This window comes from Toxorhynchites rutilus, chromosome 1 (genome assembly GCF_029784135.1).
Source record: "Toxorhynchites rutilus septentrionalis strain SRP chromosome 1, ASM2978413v1, whole genome shotgun sequence".
Taxonomy (NCBI): domain Eukaryota; kingdom Metazoa; phylum Arthropoda; class Insecta; order Diptera; family Culicidae; genus Toxorhynchites; species Toxorhynchites rutilus.
In genome coordinates this window covers 62,879,823-62,894,931 of record NC_073744.1, presented here as the reverse complement: position 1 = coordinate 62,894,931, position 15,109 = coordinate 62,879,823, and the positions used below count along the sequence as shown (strand labels likewise).

The following is a 15,109-nucleotide window of genomic DNA, read 5'->3' as shown; positions in this document are numbered from 1 at the left end:
TTTGCAAATGTCGATAAATGACGAAATTGAATTTTAAAATTAAATTCATTCATGAAAATGTGAGTGGAACAATCGTTTCTAAACGTATGTCACTCTGTAAATAACTGTTGAAATACACAGAACAATAAAAAAGGGCGCCCCTTATTAATTCCCATACCCATCATACACAACTGAAGCAAAAACAATTGCGTATCGCATCGAACCTAGCACAATCGAAGGGTTCATGTAAAATAAATTACTGTTTATACCATTGTCAACAGCAATCTGGTCGGCTAGATGGGTTTGTAATCTTTGTTCTCATTAAATCGCACTGTTAGTTGTTGGACTCCCATAAACCAGACGGCTTATCAGACGGCTTCATCGCAAATAACACAATCCTTTGAATTAATTAACTTCCACGTGGAAATGCAAACAAAAGTACACGATAACGTTGCCACGCGTCGTTTGGGCGGGATGCGCGGGAGTAGATTGACAGAATCCTTTGGACGGGAAGAGCAGTCCGAAGAACAAAAAAAAAAAAACGGGAAACCCAAACGGGAATCGATGAACTAGTGAGAGAGCAAATAAATCATTTTCCATTCGTTTTCCATCGCGCGAGAGTTTCGGTACTTAGCGAGAGCGAGAATTCGCTGCCAGGACATATACCCGTTTATACGTATATACCCTGTAGAAAAAAAGCTTTATGTTCCAACAGAACGGCAGTGGTCCTTATTCCGAAAATTATTACATCGCGATAGTCGAGTGGCAGTAACGAAGGAAAGGCCATCACAGAATCGCGCATTCCTTTGGCATGCAGCGGGTAGTAACAGTGGAACCAAGACAGTTGTGATTGACAAATGGGGTGAAAGTTGAGTTTTGATAATTTTATAAATTTTAAATTAACGGAGGTTTATGTCTCTAGAATTTGCTGTGCTGTAGTGTAACTGTGATTCAGTGTAATACATGAAGATTCAACTGAAATATAATTGCGTTGGGTAGTTCCCTGTATATAAGTGATTACATAGCTCGTGTCACCAGTGTTCCAGCGATTATGTGACCCGGCTAATCAAGTACAATAATATTTCATAACATGTGCGTTTATGCATTCATGCTGGTTAATAGCTTTGAATGTGCATGTACGTGAGGTTATCGTGGGATCAGGAAATATCCATTACAATACCTATGTGGATAGCCCGGTATACTAGATAGAAAAGCAAGGACATTTTGGGGGAATCTTATCATCGGTGAGAATTTCTTAATACATCTCGCATTGTTATCTTTTCTTGTGTCGTTTATAGTTATTAGAATACTATAATATTACATTTGGACCTATGTTGAATTGCGTCGATATTTCAGAATACCCATAATACTGTAAACTTTGTGAGATGTTTTGTTTCAGTGCTCTCTTAAACTATAAATGGGATATCAACTTTAGTCTCTACCTACGTGTCCGCTATTGTTATGAATGGTTCGGTGGTAAATAAATTTAGGGATTTCTTCCTGTCTTCAACAAGGGATAATTTTGGTTGAGTCCCAAAAAGATAATAGTTGTAATCATTTTAGGTATCAATGATAACAATCATTTTACAAAATATACTCAACACTCAATGAGCTTAACAATTACATGGAACCAACGCGAAACAAATGACAGCTTTTCAAAAGAATGTATATTCCACATGAGAAATTCGTTTTAAAAACAGAATTTTCTAGATTTTTGGTACTGAATATATCGATGTTGTTAAGTGATGAAAAAGTACAGATATATCCTTGTACGTAATGATAATGAAATTGATGTTTTCAACGATTAAAAACAGAACTTTCTCCTTCGTTGCATCGTCGATCTTATCCTTGTCCGGAACATTCTCTAATGTGGATGGTAACAACTACACGCCAAGTGATGTTGATGAAGCATCCTAGGGTATTGTGTGCTATCTTGTGAAGTTTGTGTGGCTTTTATAGTGAACCAATCTCAACGGGTTCTAAGTTCGGCTCGTTTTTAGGGAAGGGAAAGGAGAGCAGGCAAATGGATTGGAAGATATATATGGGGAATATCGACATCTAAACTAATATATTATGAATTGGAATGCTTGAGTGTTCCGAACCGCTGAATCGCAGCCAGTCCAATTCTTTATTATGTTATTGTTTTCATTAACTATTAGGATACCCTTGATCAAAATCACATGGGTTGTAAGTTGTAAGACCCATTGGACAATGACCTGATAATCATTCTAATAAAATCTCTATCAACGTTTAACCTTGAAGCCGGTCTCTCGTCGAAACTATAGCGATAATATCGTACCATCTTCCAAGATCATCTCCTCTCCATTGATTCTGACAAATGACAAGTGTGTGCTATTGGCAAAAGGGAGAACAATTCGCAATACGTAGTTTTTCACCTTGGCCGCCACGTAAATAACACATTTCGTAAATAATATAGTGCAAATATAGTGCTTATAATGATGAAGATATTTTGTTTCGGTCGGACCTAATTTCGTGCCATTAAGCGAAGACTACTCTGGATTGAACGACCGCCCATAACATACTGTCTCCATCAGTGTACGAAAATGGTTGGGAAGCCACCAAAGCTCAACAATTCAAGTCCCATATCATGAGGTGTGCCCCCAGAACGTAATCGCGAGGGTTTCGAGAATCTTGATTGAAGATGACGGGCCAACAAAACAATGATTTAGTTAACATTTTAAGGAAAAACAAAAGAAAACATTAGTTTGCTTTCCGTTCATGCAAATAGTTTCGAAAATTCTGTTCGGCGTGGAATTAACGAAAATTTTAACCGTTACAGCAGTGACGGACCTCCAGGATTCTCTCACAGCAGCTTCTAGTACCCGAACTGTTCCGTACTGCCTTCCACCGCTCTTCCACACGTCGTGCAAGAATTCCCCAAAGGTTCTCAATTGAATTTAGGTCTTGACTACGTGTTGGCCAGTTTAAGACCTTGATGTCCCGCTCCGAAAACTTCTGCATACTTTTCTTAACACATTGCGGACCGCTCACGAGATTTCTCGTGTTTCGCATTCACTCTGTTACGGATGGATCACGAAATAACCCGTGTTTTCTACACTTCAAGGTTAAATCCTTGGTTTGCCAAGAATCTAATAAGGCCTACCGATGGCTCGCCTTCGTCTCATCCACATCGAAAGGAACGATCTCATTCGTGGAATCCAAAAAAATGAAGCGTTCAAGTTTGCCCAGAACGTGCGGTCCTTAATGTGTTAAGGCCCATTTATACGATGCTAGTAGCTGACTTGACAGTGAACAGCTACTGAGCCGGTGAATTCGCTTGACAATTGCTTGGCACGCCTTGTCCGTTCACACCGTGTGAGCTGCTGGCGAGACACTAGATACTACAGCATGGGTTTACCAGGGAAGCCAGGTGATTTATCAGATTATTGTCGATATGTTTTAGAATCTCGAAAGCATCCATAGCTAAGATAATTCCGAAAGCATGTGATGTTATAAATAGCAGTTTAAAAGATTTTTTTTAAATTTTATTTATTTCGACTTGACTTGACGAGCATCTTCGAGTACAAATTTGTCAAATGAATGATAGTAGATTTACAGGTGGAATAACGCATCAAAATTTAAATTAATTAGCGAAAATGGAATTTTTCTAATCGAATATGTATTCTGTTTCTTGGAACAATACTTTTTTTTGCAACTGGTGAGTGAATTTTAAAGGAAAATTATGTCTGATGATGATTTTATATTATATATTTTCAAGAAAACTATCTCAAAAAGAAAGCGTGCCACGTCAGCGTGCAAAACAAAATAACAACGATTTCGTTTAGAAACTACGAGGGTTTTATTTGTTTTCCAATAATTTTCAAGTCTGTTTATGTCTTCGCGTATTTTAAAAAATCTTCAAAATGGAGACATGTTTTTATATTTGGCATCCCTGATTCGAACGCAAAATGTTGTTTTTGACGTTTTGAAGGATGCGAAATGAAAAAACTTTGAAGTAGCTCGCACGTCGGATCACATATGACACTAACTGGCATGATGTGTTCACACGGTGTGAATAGCTGCACTGCAGTTACTGACTAGACCGACTCGTATGCTTACTCGCACCGTATAAACTAGGCTTTACTGACATGGATGGCGCCAATGCCTTACTGAAAAGCGAAGACTTCAGGCATAAAATTCTTGGTAGATGGTACCAGAACAACTCTTTGTTTTGATTTACTCATATAATTTTTTTTTGGGATTTTTCACCTCAGATCAACAAATGGCTAGCACCAACAAATGTTTTGCGTACTAACACAACAACAAAACTGAAATGACAGATTGCCCAGGTTTTGGTGACATAGGCGCGTCAGTCGCATACATTCAATTGTTTGTGTTGAAACGTGTTTCCATCATCAATATGAAATTTTGGTTCCTTTCAAAGATATACGCAGTTTTCAATGTGAATGATTGTAGGTCTAAATTTTACACCCGAGGACCAATCAAGTATAGTTGCGAAATCAGATTTATGATCGCTTGTTTGAGGACTTCGAACAAAAATTTGCTTGCGATTTTAACAAATTTTCTCCACTGTATGTCGACTATTGTGCTTGGAAAGAACGATTTGTGGTCAGCATTGATTTTCTGCTATAATTTAAAGAAAACTACTGCAGAATCACACCGACCGAAACGCACACAAACCGAAAAGACACATAAGTCCAGAAAAACTGCCATCATCGGTTGCACGGCCGCATCTCTATGGACGTAGGACATAGCTTTGTGTTTGTTGCGATCAGAAAGGTTTGATCTACTATGAGCTACTCATGAGCTACCCTGGCGATTTGCTGATACTGAACGCTACCGACAGTAAATGATCAACTAATCAATATTAGTGCTTTGATATTTTTCCATAAAGCTGCTGTGAACAGGTATGGGCAAAATCACATCGAAATTCGTTCAACAACACTCATCCACAGATAAAACTCACCCTTCTATTCTCTGTTTATGCCTCACTTTATTTGAGACAGAAAACATTCACCTATCATTTTCGCAAAGTTCGTCCTCGAGTTTAACGGATAAATATTGTCTTGATTCTGCTCATCTATTCTTAGAGAATTTTGCATTCCCTCATTTGCCTCTCGGAATGACGTTAGATGGTGATAGAATCAAATTGGAAACATTTACTTGAACCAGCGAGTGTCTCTGTAAAACAATTCGTTTTTCACTCAAATAGCAATCATTGAGCCTCGATCGCGGCAGTAAAATAAAGGTAGATATTTGATTCGAGTTGTTTCCTGTGCACTATTGCAATAACATTTTTTGTTTGTAGTATGAAACGATCAAAGCCAACGCAAAAGACCCTATTAACGCAAGTTAGCGGGAAGGTGGATTCATGTGCACTTGAATGCTGACAAGGAAAAGAGTACAAGGGAAAATAAAATCATTTATACAAGCAGATTCAGTCTATTTTGAATCACTCGTTATTTTGTTTCGTACGATCATACCAAAGGAGTATTCATTCATTGAATGTTGTTTTCCACTCTTTGTTTTGTTATGTTCACTCTCAGTCCCGATTGAAGATGGTCGGGGAGTGAAAAATGATTAATTGTGCAATCTCACGATTGCTTGCTGCATTCTTTTGATTATTCCAAGCAGATACAAGAGTGATTTATCCTAATTATAAATGCGAAATGAGCGAATGAACTTTTCCATACTTGGTTGTGAATAGTGGGTGAAATAGAACAATTGAAAATCCATACTAAGCAAACAACCCATACAATCGATATAAAAGTCAGTGTAAACGTGATTTAAAGAAATCAACCGCACAGCGATTACATTCGAGTTGGTCAGATTGGGAGTGCACGGACAGCAGAAAAAGGTACACAATACATATTAACCCTTTCGCGCGATGAGCTGTGTGTACGAGCGTCGTCTTTAGACGACATGGAAGTGATACTGCACATCGATCACACCAGCGCGATGTGAATACTTTTCGGCGCAGTGCTTCGTACAGCGGACAAATGCAGATGCTAGAGAATCATGCGAAGATAACTCTCATTGCCTCAACCGTAACGAGAACCACAGACCGTCCAGTCGTAAATGTATAAAGTACAAAGAAGAGAAAGCTGTCATCCAAACAAAATCGATCAAAACCTCTCGTTCGATGAAACTAGCAAAAGGCGTAGCAACTGGACACACTACCTACTCTCAAGTGGCCGCGCAAGCTCGCCTTGATCGGGCTAGACTGGATGCACTACAGGAAGAAAACATTTAAAAAGATGAAGTAATTGCACTCCTAACCGAAAAAGTTGGGCAAAGTGAAGCATTGTACAACCAGGTTTGGGCATTCGGACCGACTTCTGCTACCAACTCATAAACAATACCACAGAAATGCACGCTTGTATTGCCAGAATTGGTGATCCATGGAACATAACAGTCATTTTGCCATACATTCCAAAATAAAGCGAACAACGATAACCTGGTCAACAAGCTTAACGAACTCCTAAGGACAAGTGAACCTTCTTACATAATCTGTGTAGATATCAACGCGAAACATGAAGCTTGGGGTGCATCAACTTACACTGCTCGAGATCGCAGGATTTTTTAATGGGCTGTTGATAATAATCTTTTATTTCGCTGAACAAAGGATCACCTACTCGTATACACTACACGTCAGGATCATTTTCTTCAATCGATATTTCCTTTGCTTCTGCTGGTCTAATGTGGTCAGTTGAGTAAGACAGTTTTGGAAGCGACCACTTTCCTATTCTCATACGGTCCCACAAAAGGCTCCGCAACATTTACTGTCGTAAAAGATTGCTTTTCAAGGAAGCAGACTGGACTACAACAAACTTGCCAAGAAAAAAACATACTTGGGCCCGTGGTATCTTCATCGACGGGAAAAAAACGGATGACTCTCAGGAAATCACCGAGCAGCATGCCGAGTTCTTTGCGTCAACCTCATCTATAGCTATCAACTATTCAGAAGAATTTCAACAACTAAAACGGAATCGTGAAAAGCCTAACTCAGACTACAGCTTCGAAGTATCCTTACCCCTAGACAAGGATTTCTCTATCGACGAACTACTGCTAGCCCTGGATAACACAAAAAGTTCATCGATGGGTCCTGATAACATCGGCTACCCGATGCTCAAACAACTCCTACTCTATTGCAAATACACCATTCTAAGGGCCTTCAACGATACCTGGTCTCATGGTATAATTCCGAATTCATGGAAGAAACAAAGCACCGTTACCAAAATCGGGAAAAAACAGCAATTTTTTTTTTTATCCAAAATATATATTTTTATTAAGGCTCATATGGCGTCAGCCTAACGGGGCCGGGAGTTCAATATTTCGACAATGTTTGCTTACAACTATGTTAGTAATAAGTAACCGATTACTCGCGGTTGGCTCGAGGTTAGTATTACAAGTGTTCTCATAATTGGTATGTTGCAGTCTTCGATGCTCTGTACGTGTGCCCGACATGGGATACCTCCTATTGGGATGCAGCTGACCATTAATCAGCAACGCCCCCCTAGTCTGTACCCCATATCTAGCGTGGTGCGTCTTTCTCGACTCGAGGAATCCAGGATAGAATGGTCACTAGCCGGCGCAATCATCAGCTCGTGTAGAGTTGTCATAAGCGGTACAACCTTTGGCTCTTGTTGAATGATCAGTGGACTGCACAACCTTTGGCCCGTGTATCTGTAAAGAGTGTGTGTATGTATTGCCGCGACTAAGTAAAAGTTTATCGTTTGGATAGGAGGGATATGAAACGGGGACACAACGAAGGAAACATCATTAAACGTTGACATCGGCGTTTCTGAGGAACAGGTATAGATGAAGCAGAAGATCAGGATCACAGCTACCTAAGATATCCCGGACGGGGATCTCCGATTGTCTGCCTTGTGCTCTCAGTGCTCTAGAGAGCTGAGAGCGAGCAGCATGGAACCGGATACACGACCAGACAATATGCTCGATGTCGTGGTAGCCATCGCCACAACCACAAAGATTGTTTGCAGCAATGATTATAACCAATTTTGTCCCATCTCTCTGACCCAAAACCTTCGAAAAAATGGTCATCCGTAAGCTGACTATCCACCTAGAAATAAACGAAGTATTCCACTCACATCAATTTGCCTTTCGTAAAGGTATGGGCACAAGCGATTATCTTTCGGAATAAGACCATGTGATAACGGAAGCAGCAAAAAAGAGAAAGCATTGTGAAATCATCGTTCTCGATATAAAAAAAGCTTACGATCGTGTGTGGCACACCGTCACGCGAAGGATAGAAAAATTAACAGCCACCTGGGGAAGAACATGACGCAATTCATTAGAAATCAATCAAACGCTTAAGGTTCTAACCAACCAAAAACTCCCGAAGGTGAAAAAAAACCTAAGCTAGGTAGACCCTGGTATGAAGCGTGTCTTAAAATCGACTGGTTTTTCGACAAGAGGGTTAAAGCAGGTCGATGACGTCTTATTGCCCGAAAATTAACAAATCAACTTTACAAATCAACCACCTGTCCATTATACCCCAACTGTCCGTCTTACCCGCGGCTCCCCTACGGTCATTACGACCTTCGGTTCACAGATGGTTCGCTAGCACAATCCAAAGTTGAAGTTGGAATTGTAGGCCCAAACTTCCAGCTTAGTGGAAGCCTTGGAAATCAAGGTTCTGTTTATTCCGCGGAGCTATTCCAGTTGTGAAAGTTACAAGACAAATACAAAATAGAAACGTAAATTTCACCGATTCTGCAAGCTGCTTACAGGAGATAGAGAGAGTCGCGTCATCCTTTCATTCGAAAAATTGTAAAAGAAATGAAGGATAAACAAATCACTCTATGCTGGGTTCCTGGTCACCAGGGAATCGACGGAAACGAAAAGGCGTATTACACGACTCGCGAAGAACGAAATATGGAAGGGATTTCATATCTGTAGCAAACCAATCACTGTAAATCATATACTACTCGATTGCTGTAAATACGCTATTGAAAGGAGAAGAAACGGATTACCTTACAATATTAGAGATATCTTGAGTAATAACAACAAAATGGAATAAAGACATCAAACTGTGCAATCATATTTGAATTATATTAAACTCACAGAATTAAATCAATACACAGAGGCGAATACCAAATTAGGTAATGTCTCCATAAAAATAAATAAATAAAATAATAACATTGGACAATATTTTTAGAAAATTTCGAAAATATTCCAAATCAACACAGTTGGATAGATTTCAACTATATTCTATCAAAAAATTGACCAGTTGGAAAAGAGCGTATATTTATGGTTTTTGTTCTGTATTATACTGACTTTAAACACTTTTTGGCTGGTTCGTCACCTTACTTCTGTTTTTGGAAGAATGTTGGGAGTGAAAATTGAACTCGTGACTTTTAGTGTGAGAGGTACGGATGTTACCACTACCTCAGATCGCCTCCCTATATTTAAGGTCTGCCATTGGCACTGTCACACTTCATTACGCCTGGTGATAAGTTGAGCTTGAACTTGAGCTTGGGTAGACTGCACACTTCGTAGTTGCTCTCCGTGATTGACCCAAACCAGCAAAATTGCACAAATAACACACTGAATGACGCTTGGGAGTAGCAAATCATTCTCATTGTGCAAGTTTCGGAGAATCGAGCTTAAATAGTCAATAACGACGTCGGCCACGTCCTTACATTCACCAGGGGAAGGGAAGGAATGTTGGTATGATATTCCCACCCGAAAGCCTGAAGGTTCGCCTCTGTAGCGTGGTTCCCTAGCGATTATCAAGGAAGGTGTAGTTGTTAGTGGGAGGAGGTAAGAATCAGGATTCACTATGGTTAGTGATGTGATTAGGAGTTTATCCATTTCTTTCTTTGCCTAAAAAACCATTGATAACAGCTTTTACTACCATCCTCCTTAGGGGCTACGGACCCTCTGCTCTGGCGCTCAATAGTTTCAGGTTCTTTTTCGGACATGCTACTTTAGAAATCCAACATTCGCATGCGGAGATGGTTTTGCGCGTAATAAAGGGTGTGTCACATCAAATTGCATCACGGAAAAAACGCTGTAGAAATTCGCCCAGTAGACCGATCCTTTGAAAATTTTAGACAGTAAAATAAAAACTATTAAACAACTTTTGGCATTTTCTTTTTATTCATACTTCGAGCCCAAGCCCGTATGCTCGCACCTTCCTCTTTACCCCGTCCATAAGGTTCTGTACAACGTCAGGTTGTAGTTTTTTTTGAACAGAAATCCATTTTCTCTTGAAGTCCGCCTCCGATTTGACAACTTTTGGGTTCTTCCGGAGGGCCTACTTCATAATCGCCCAATATTTCTCTATTGGGCGAAGCTCCGGCGCGTTGGGCGGGTTCATTTCCTTTGGCACGAAGGTGACCCCGTTGGCTTCGTACCACTCCAACACGTCCTTTGAATAGTGGCACGAAGCGAGATCCGGCCAGAAGATGGTCGGGCCCTCGTGCTGCTTCAATAGTGGTAGTAAGCGCTTCTGTAGGCACTCCTTATAGTAAACCTGCCCGTTTACCGTGCCGGTCATCACGAAGGGGGCGCTCCGCTTTCCGCAAGAACAGATCGCTTGCCACACCATGTACTTCTTGGCAAACTTGGATAGTTTCTGCTTGCGAATCTCCTCCGGAACGCTGAATTTGTCCTCTGCGGAGAAGAACAACAGGCCCGGCAGCTGACGAAAGTCCGCTTTGACGTAGGTTTCGTCGTCCATTACCAGGCAATGCGGCTTCGTCAGCATTTCGGTGTACATCTTCCGGGCTCGCGTCTTCCCCACCATGTTTTGCCTTTCGTCGCGGTTAGGAGCCTTCTGAACCTTGTATGTACGCAGGCCCACCCGCTGCTTGGTCCGCTGGACGAATGAACTTGCCAAATTCAGCTAATTGGCGACATCCCGGACCGAACTTCTCGGATCACGTCTAAACTGCTTAACTACGCGCTTGTGATCTTTTTCACTGACGGAGCATCCATTTTTGCCGTTCTTCACCTTCCGGTCGATGATTAGGTTCTCGAAGTATCGTTTTAGTACTCTGCTGACCGTGGATTGGACGATTCCCAGCATCTTACCGATGTCCCGATGTGACAACTCCGGATTCTCGAAATGAGTGCACAGGATTAATTCACGACGCTCTTTTTCGTTCGACGACATTTTTCCAAATTTACGGAAAATGGACAGTGAAGCATGGCCAACGTAATCTATACACTCTTATCTGATTATAAGCGAAAGCTGAAGATATAATTCCTAAAAATTAAATTTCTACAGCGTTTTTTCCGTGATGCAATTTGATGTGGCACACCCTTTACTTTATCATGTAACAATAAACCACATTTTTTTCTAAATAGTTTGCAAACGTCTCATCGCACTTAAACTTTTTGTTAAACTTCTATTCTTCTTTTCTGTTGAAAGAAATACACAAATTTTATCGAATATGTCAAGTTTAATATTTATAAAAGAAGGAAACACAAAATTTCTTTCAAAACGACAAAGCCGTAATCGAATATGAACGAAATTTATGTTGTTCGTAGTAATCAGATTTGATCCAGGTGATTCAATGGCCAACACAGAGCATACAAATCGTGTTCTATATATAATCGAATTTAGGGGGAAAAAACTGTACGTAATTGGTTCTGTGGGATATCCACCGGCCGAAACCAGGTAATCGATCACCCAACATGTTCTGTTGTACTGTTGTGCTGTTGTGCAGTGGTTGTGGTAGTTGTAGTTGGTAGATTGATTTCGACATAGTCAATATTGGGACCAGGAGTGACCTACATACATAGTAACTAATGCATGTCGCGAGTAAAGTGCGATTCACATACAACATCCACGTCACGTTCACGTTCCGTCCCGTCACGTTGCGTCAATTATTCTTCCAAGCAGTTCTCATGCAAACATTCACATACACCGGCAACGGGAACTTCGACTTGCCGTTGCTGGTGTATGTGAATGCTTCAATAGGAATTCCATGGAAGAATAATTGACGCAACGTGACGTGACGGAACGTGAACGTGACGTGGATGTTGTATGTGAATCGCACTTAATAGAGAGGAAAAGAGAGGATAGCACCTGCTCCTTGCCATCGTTGCCGAGGGCGGTAGGCTCACCGTTTGTTTGGTTGTAATCATATTTATGTTCTGTTTTCCACCGTTTGTCAGGGAGTCGTCGGCGTGTGTTGGGTTATTAAAGGTTTTCGTTTTTTGTCGCTACTAGTCGCTGATGTTGGTGCTTCCGTTCGGTCGTATGACATGTGTGGACGACTAATCATCGGTCGGAAGTGAAGTGAATGTTTCATTGGAGTGATAATTCATAAAATGTTAGTTCATTTGTGTAGGCTGCTATAGCAAGCGATGTTTGGGAACATACCTTAGATATGTGTCTCACGGTGAAGATTCTTGTGGTTTACTTCGTCAGCCATGTAGGGTATGCTACAAGATAGGAGTGGCAATATGATCGGCTGGAATGCAGAATATATTCCATCAGATTCACAACGTTCGTGTTAATGCTGATTAAATTAGAACCGCAAGAAACTATCGGTGTGCGTGTGTTTGGCGCTGAAGGTTAGCCCTATTGAACTAATCACTTTTATTTTTCTCTACTCATATATGCACACAAAGCTGTGAACCAAAAATAAAACGGAATACTATTTCAATTAATTAACGGAAAACGCCAAGGGGGGAGGGGGTTACCACTCGGAAACGGGGAAACAAACTTCTTTGTGGGTAAGATTGCTCGGCAGGAGCTTCGCCGTTGTGAACCTTGAAACGTGAAAGGATTTGTACACGTTGGTCGAAAAATGTGCCGCGAAGCTGTGATCAGCCTATTACAGAACGGACACGCGAAGGGCACCACTACCAACGATGGTGCCGAAAAAAAACCTCGGGAAGCGATGGTGATTTTAGGTGACCATGTACGGTTCATATTTCCAGGGGGTTGAAACATTGTCGTGTCGGCATAAACATTTATCTTTATATGTCGATTTGATCAAACATAGTATTGATCACGATAATCAATTGATATGAACTATGAACAGTGGAATGACAAAGTTCATCTCTCATTCTCGAGGAACAGTTTAGATAGTCATATGTTATGCGTTGGTTTTGAGAAAAAGTCAATAGTATTTATCTGTTGTCGACTTATTATGAGTTCGATACCAGGCGACATGACCTTGAAATGAACATAATCGATTCCAAGTGTTGGTTTTTCCAGTCAGACTAATTTGAAGCCAATTAAGTAGTGGGATTTTCTTGTCAATTAACATTCGCTTGGATATTTTCTTGCGGAATGATTTTTTCTCGTTAGCTTTCCCTCCAATGCTCGTGATATTATTATTCGGTGTTTCCCAAGCGGATTGTCGAGCATGAGGAAAACTTTCTCCTGCTACAAGACCACCCTTAAAATCTTCCATAGTAGTGCTTGAACAAAGTCCTATTTGTGATCAGTCATTTTATACATGGATTAGTACTTTAAAAATTCCAACAGTGTCTTCTGAGATTTTTCAGATTCCAATAGTAACCTTACCGGATAATTCCAAAAGTTACCTTATCGAATAATTACTTCAAAAAACAGGAAGTGGGTTATATTTATGGTATAACCGCAAGGGTGGCGTAGGACTATCGTTGATTTAGAGATCATTTGTTTGAAGTTGAATCTAAATCCATTCTGAATGAATGAATAAATGAATATTTGGGGGACTTCGAAAACGAGAGCGTTACGTTGGAGGCTCAAGGTTTTATGCATCCAATATTGGATACAAAAAACCTTGTTCTGATGAATAATCTTCAGAAGTTTTCCTGCTAACTGCACTTGATTGACAAATCACAAAACCAAATGTATGTGGTCGCAGCATTATATGGATAGAAAACATTTAAATAAACTCGCTTGAATGTAATTTTCAATTCCAAGGGGAACTGGCAGATTATTTTTCAGCAACGATCACTTCTTTTCAGGTTTCTTCTCGATAACCAGCAAACGAAAAGAGTTGCGCGCGTGTATATGTGTGTGTGTGTGGCGGCTGCTTCGATGTCTTCTCGGGGAACCGTCGATGCTAATACTCTCTTGGTCACCTTCTCTTCTTCTTCTGATCGATCGGCTTTTCTGCGCTCCCTCACAGTTAAAACAAAATGATTGCATTTCAGGTCAGGTCAGGTCAGGCCAGGTAATAAATCTCTCGATCCCTCGCCGTCCAGCTCGCGCATACAATATTGGATACAAAAATATTCTACTGATGGGGAAGAATAATCTTTAGAAGCTTTCCAGCTAAATACACTTGACTGAAAAAATTACAAAATCAAATTATTCGGTCGCTGTGTTATATCGTTAGAAAACATTAAAATAAACTCTTTCGCATGAATGTATTTTTCAATTCCCAGGCAGATTATTTTTCAGCAACGATTAGATCTTTCCGGAATTTTCTCGATGCTGAATGGCATCCAAACGAAAATACTGCTTTCAGTTTGGCCTGCAAAAAACTTTTCTGAACTCTAATCCATCAAATTTGGAGCCCTGAAAAGGGCCGTTGATTATATGCTAAACTGGATGTCCTTGGGCATCATGTGACACGTTTTGCATGGTTAGCACACAAATTGGTATCTTCGAATAGAAACGTTTTTTGTAGGCCGAACTGAAAGGAGTATTTAGTGAAAATCGTGGTGTCGATGAAAATTCGATACCGATAGGTGCCATGGATATGGATTTGATAGTGAAGAATATGAAATACATGACATGATGTAGTGAATATTTCCCCATATCGAAGAAATCACTTTGATGAAACTGCATTATAAAATTATTTGTGTACGAATGCCGCAATCGATAGTCGACTCTAATTTGCGCTGGGTAATTTCCTCGGAGGACTCGATTGCTCCTTTGAGCATTAATAATGTCTTTCTGGCAAAATGAAGTGGTATGAATCACATTATTCGAAAGATAAAATGAAGATGTTTTTTGCCAATTTCTCTCAACCTCCAAACATCTTGATCTCTCGTTTGTCGTTTTTGCGTTCGCTAATCCTTTCTCACAACACCTATTTCTCGTTTGAGAAATTGTTAAGTAAACATCGTTTGCCAGTGCGCGTAGAGCGGGAATTCCTAAAGATTCATTGCACCTCTAATAAATTGCCGAAAGACGTGGTCTTACGTTGATCGCACTTGATTGAAA

General features: G+C 40.3%; 1 protein-coding gene across 3 annotated transcripts in view; it reads left to right on the top strand.

Annotated features, from left to right (window-relative positions):
- The first annotated feature begins 743 nt into the window (after nt 1-743).
- LOC129763137 (prion-like-(Q/N-rich) domain-bearing protein 25) overlaps nt 744-15,109 on the top strand; it is a 48,763-nt gene continuing 34,397 nt past the window's right edge. For 2 of the 3 annotated variants that reach the window (XM_055761936.1, XM_055761937.1), the window contains exon 1: nt 744-1,223. Coding sequence is in view for 1 of the 3 variants with exons in the window: in XM_055761934.1 (XP_055617909.1) it covers nt 12,456-12,513 (58 nt within the window). In the remaining 2 variants the exon portion in view is untranslated. Of the gene's footprint in view, nt 1,224-12,133; nt 12,514-15,109 lie in introns of those variants that run through there. The other variant, XM_055761934.1, reaches the window with a different exon arrangement.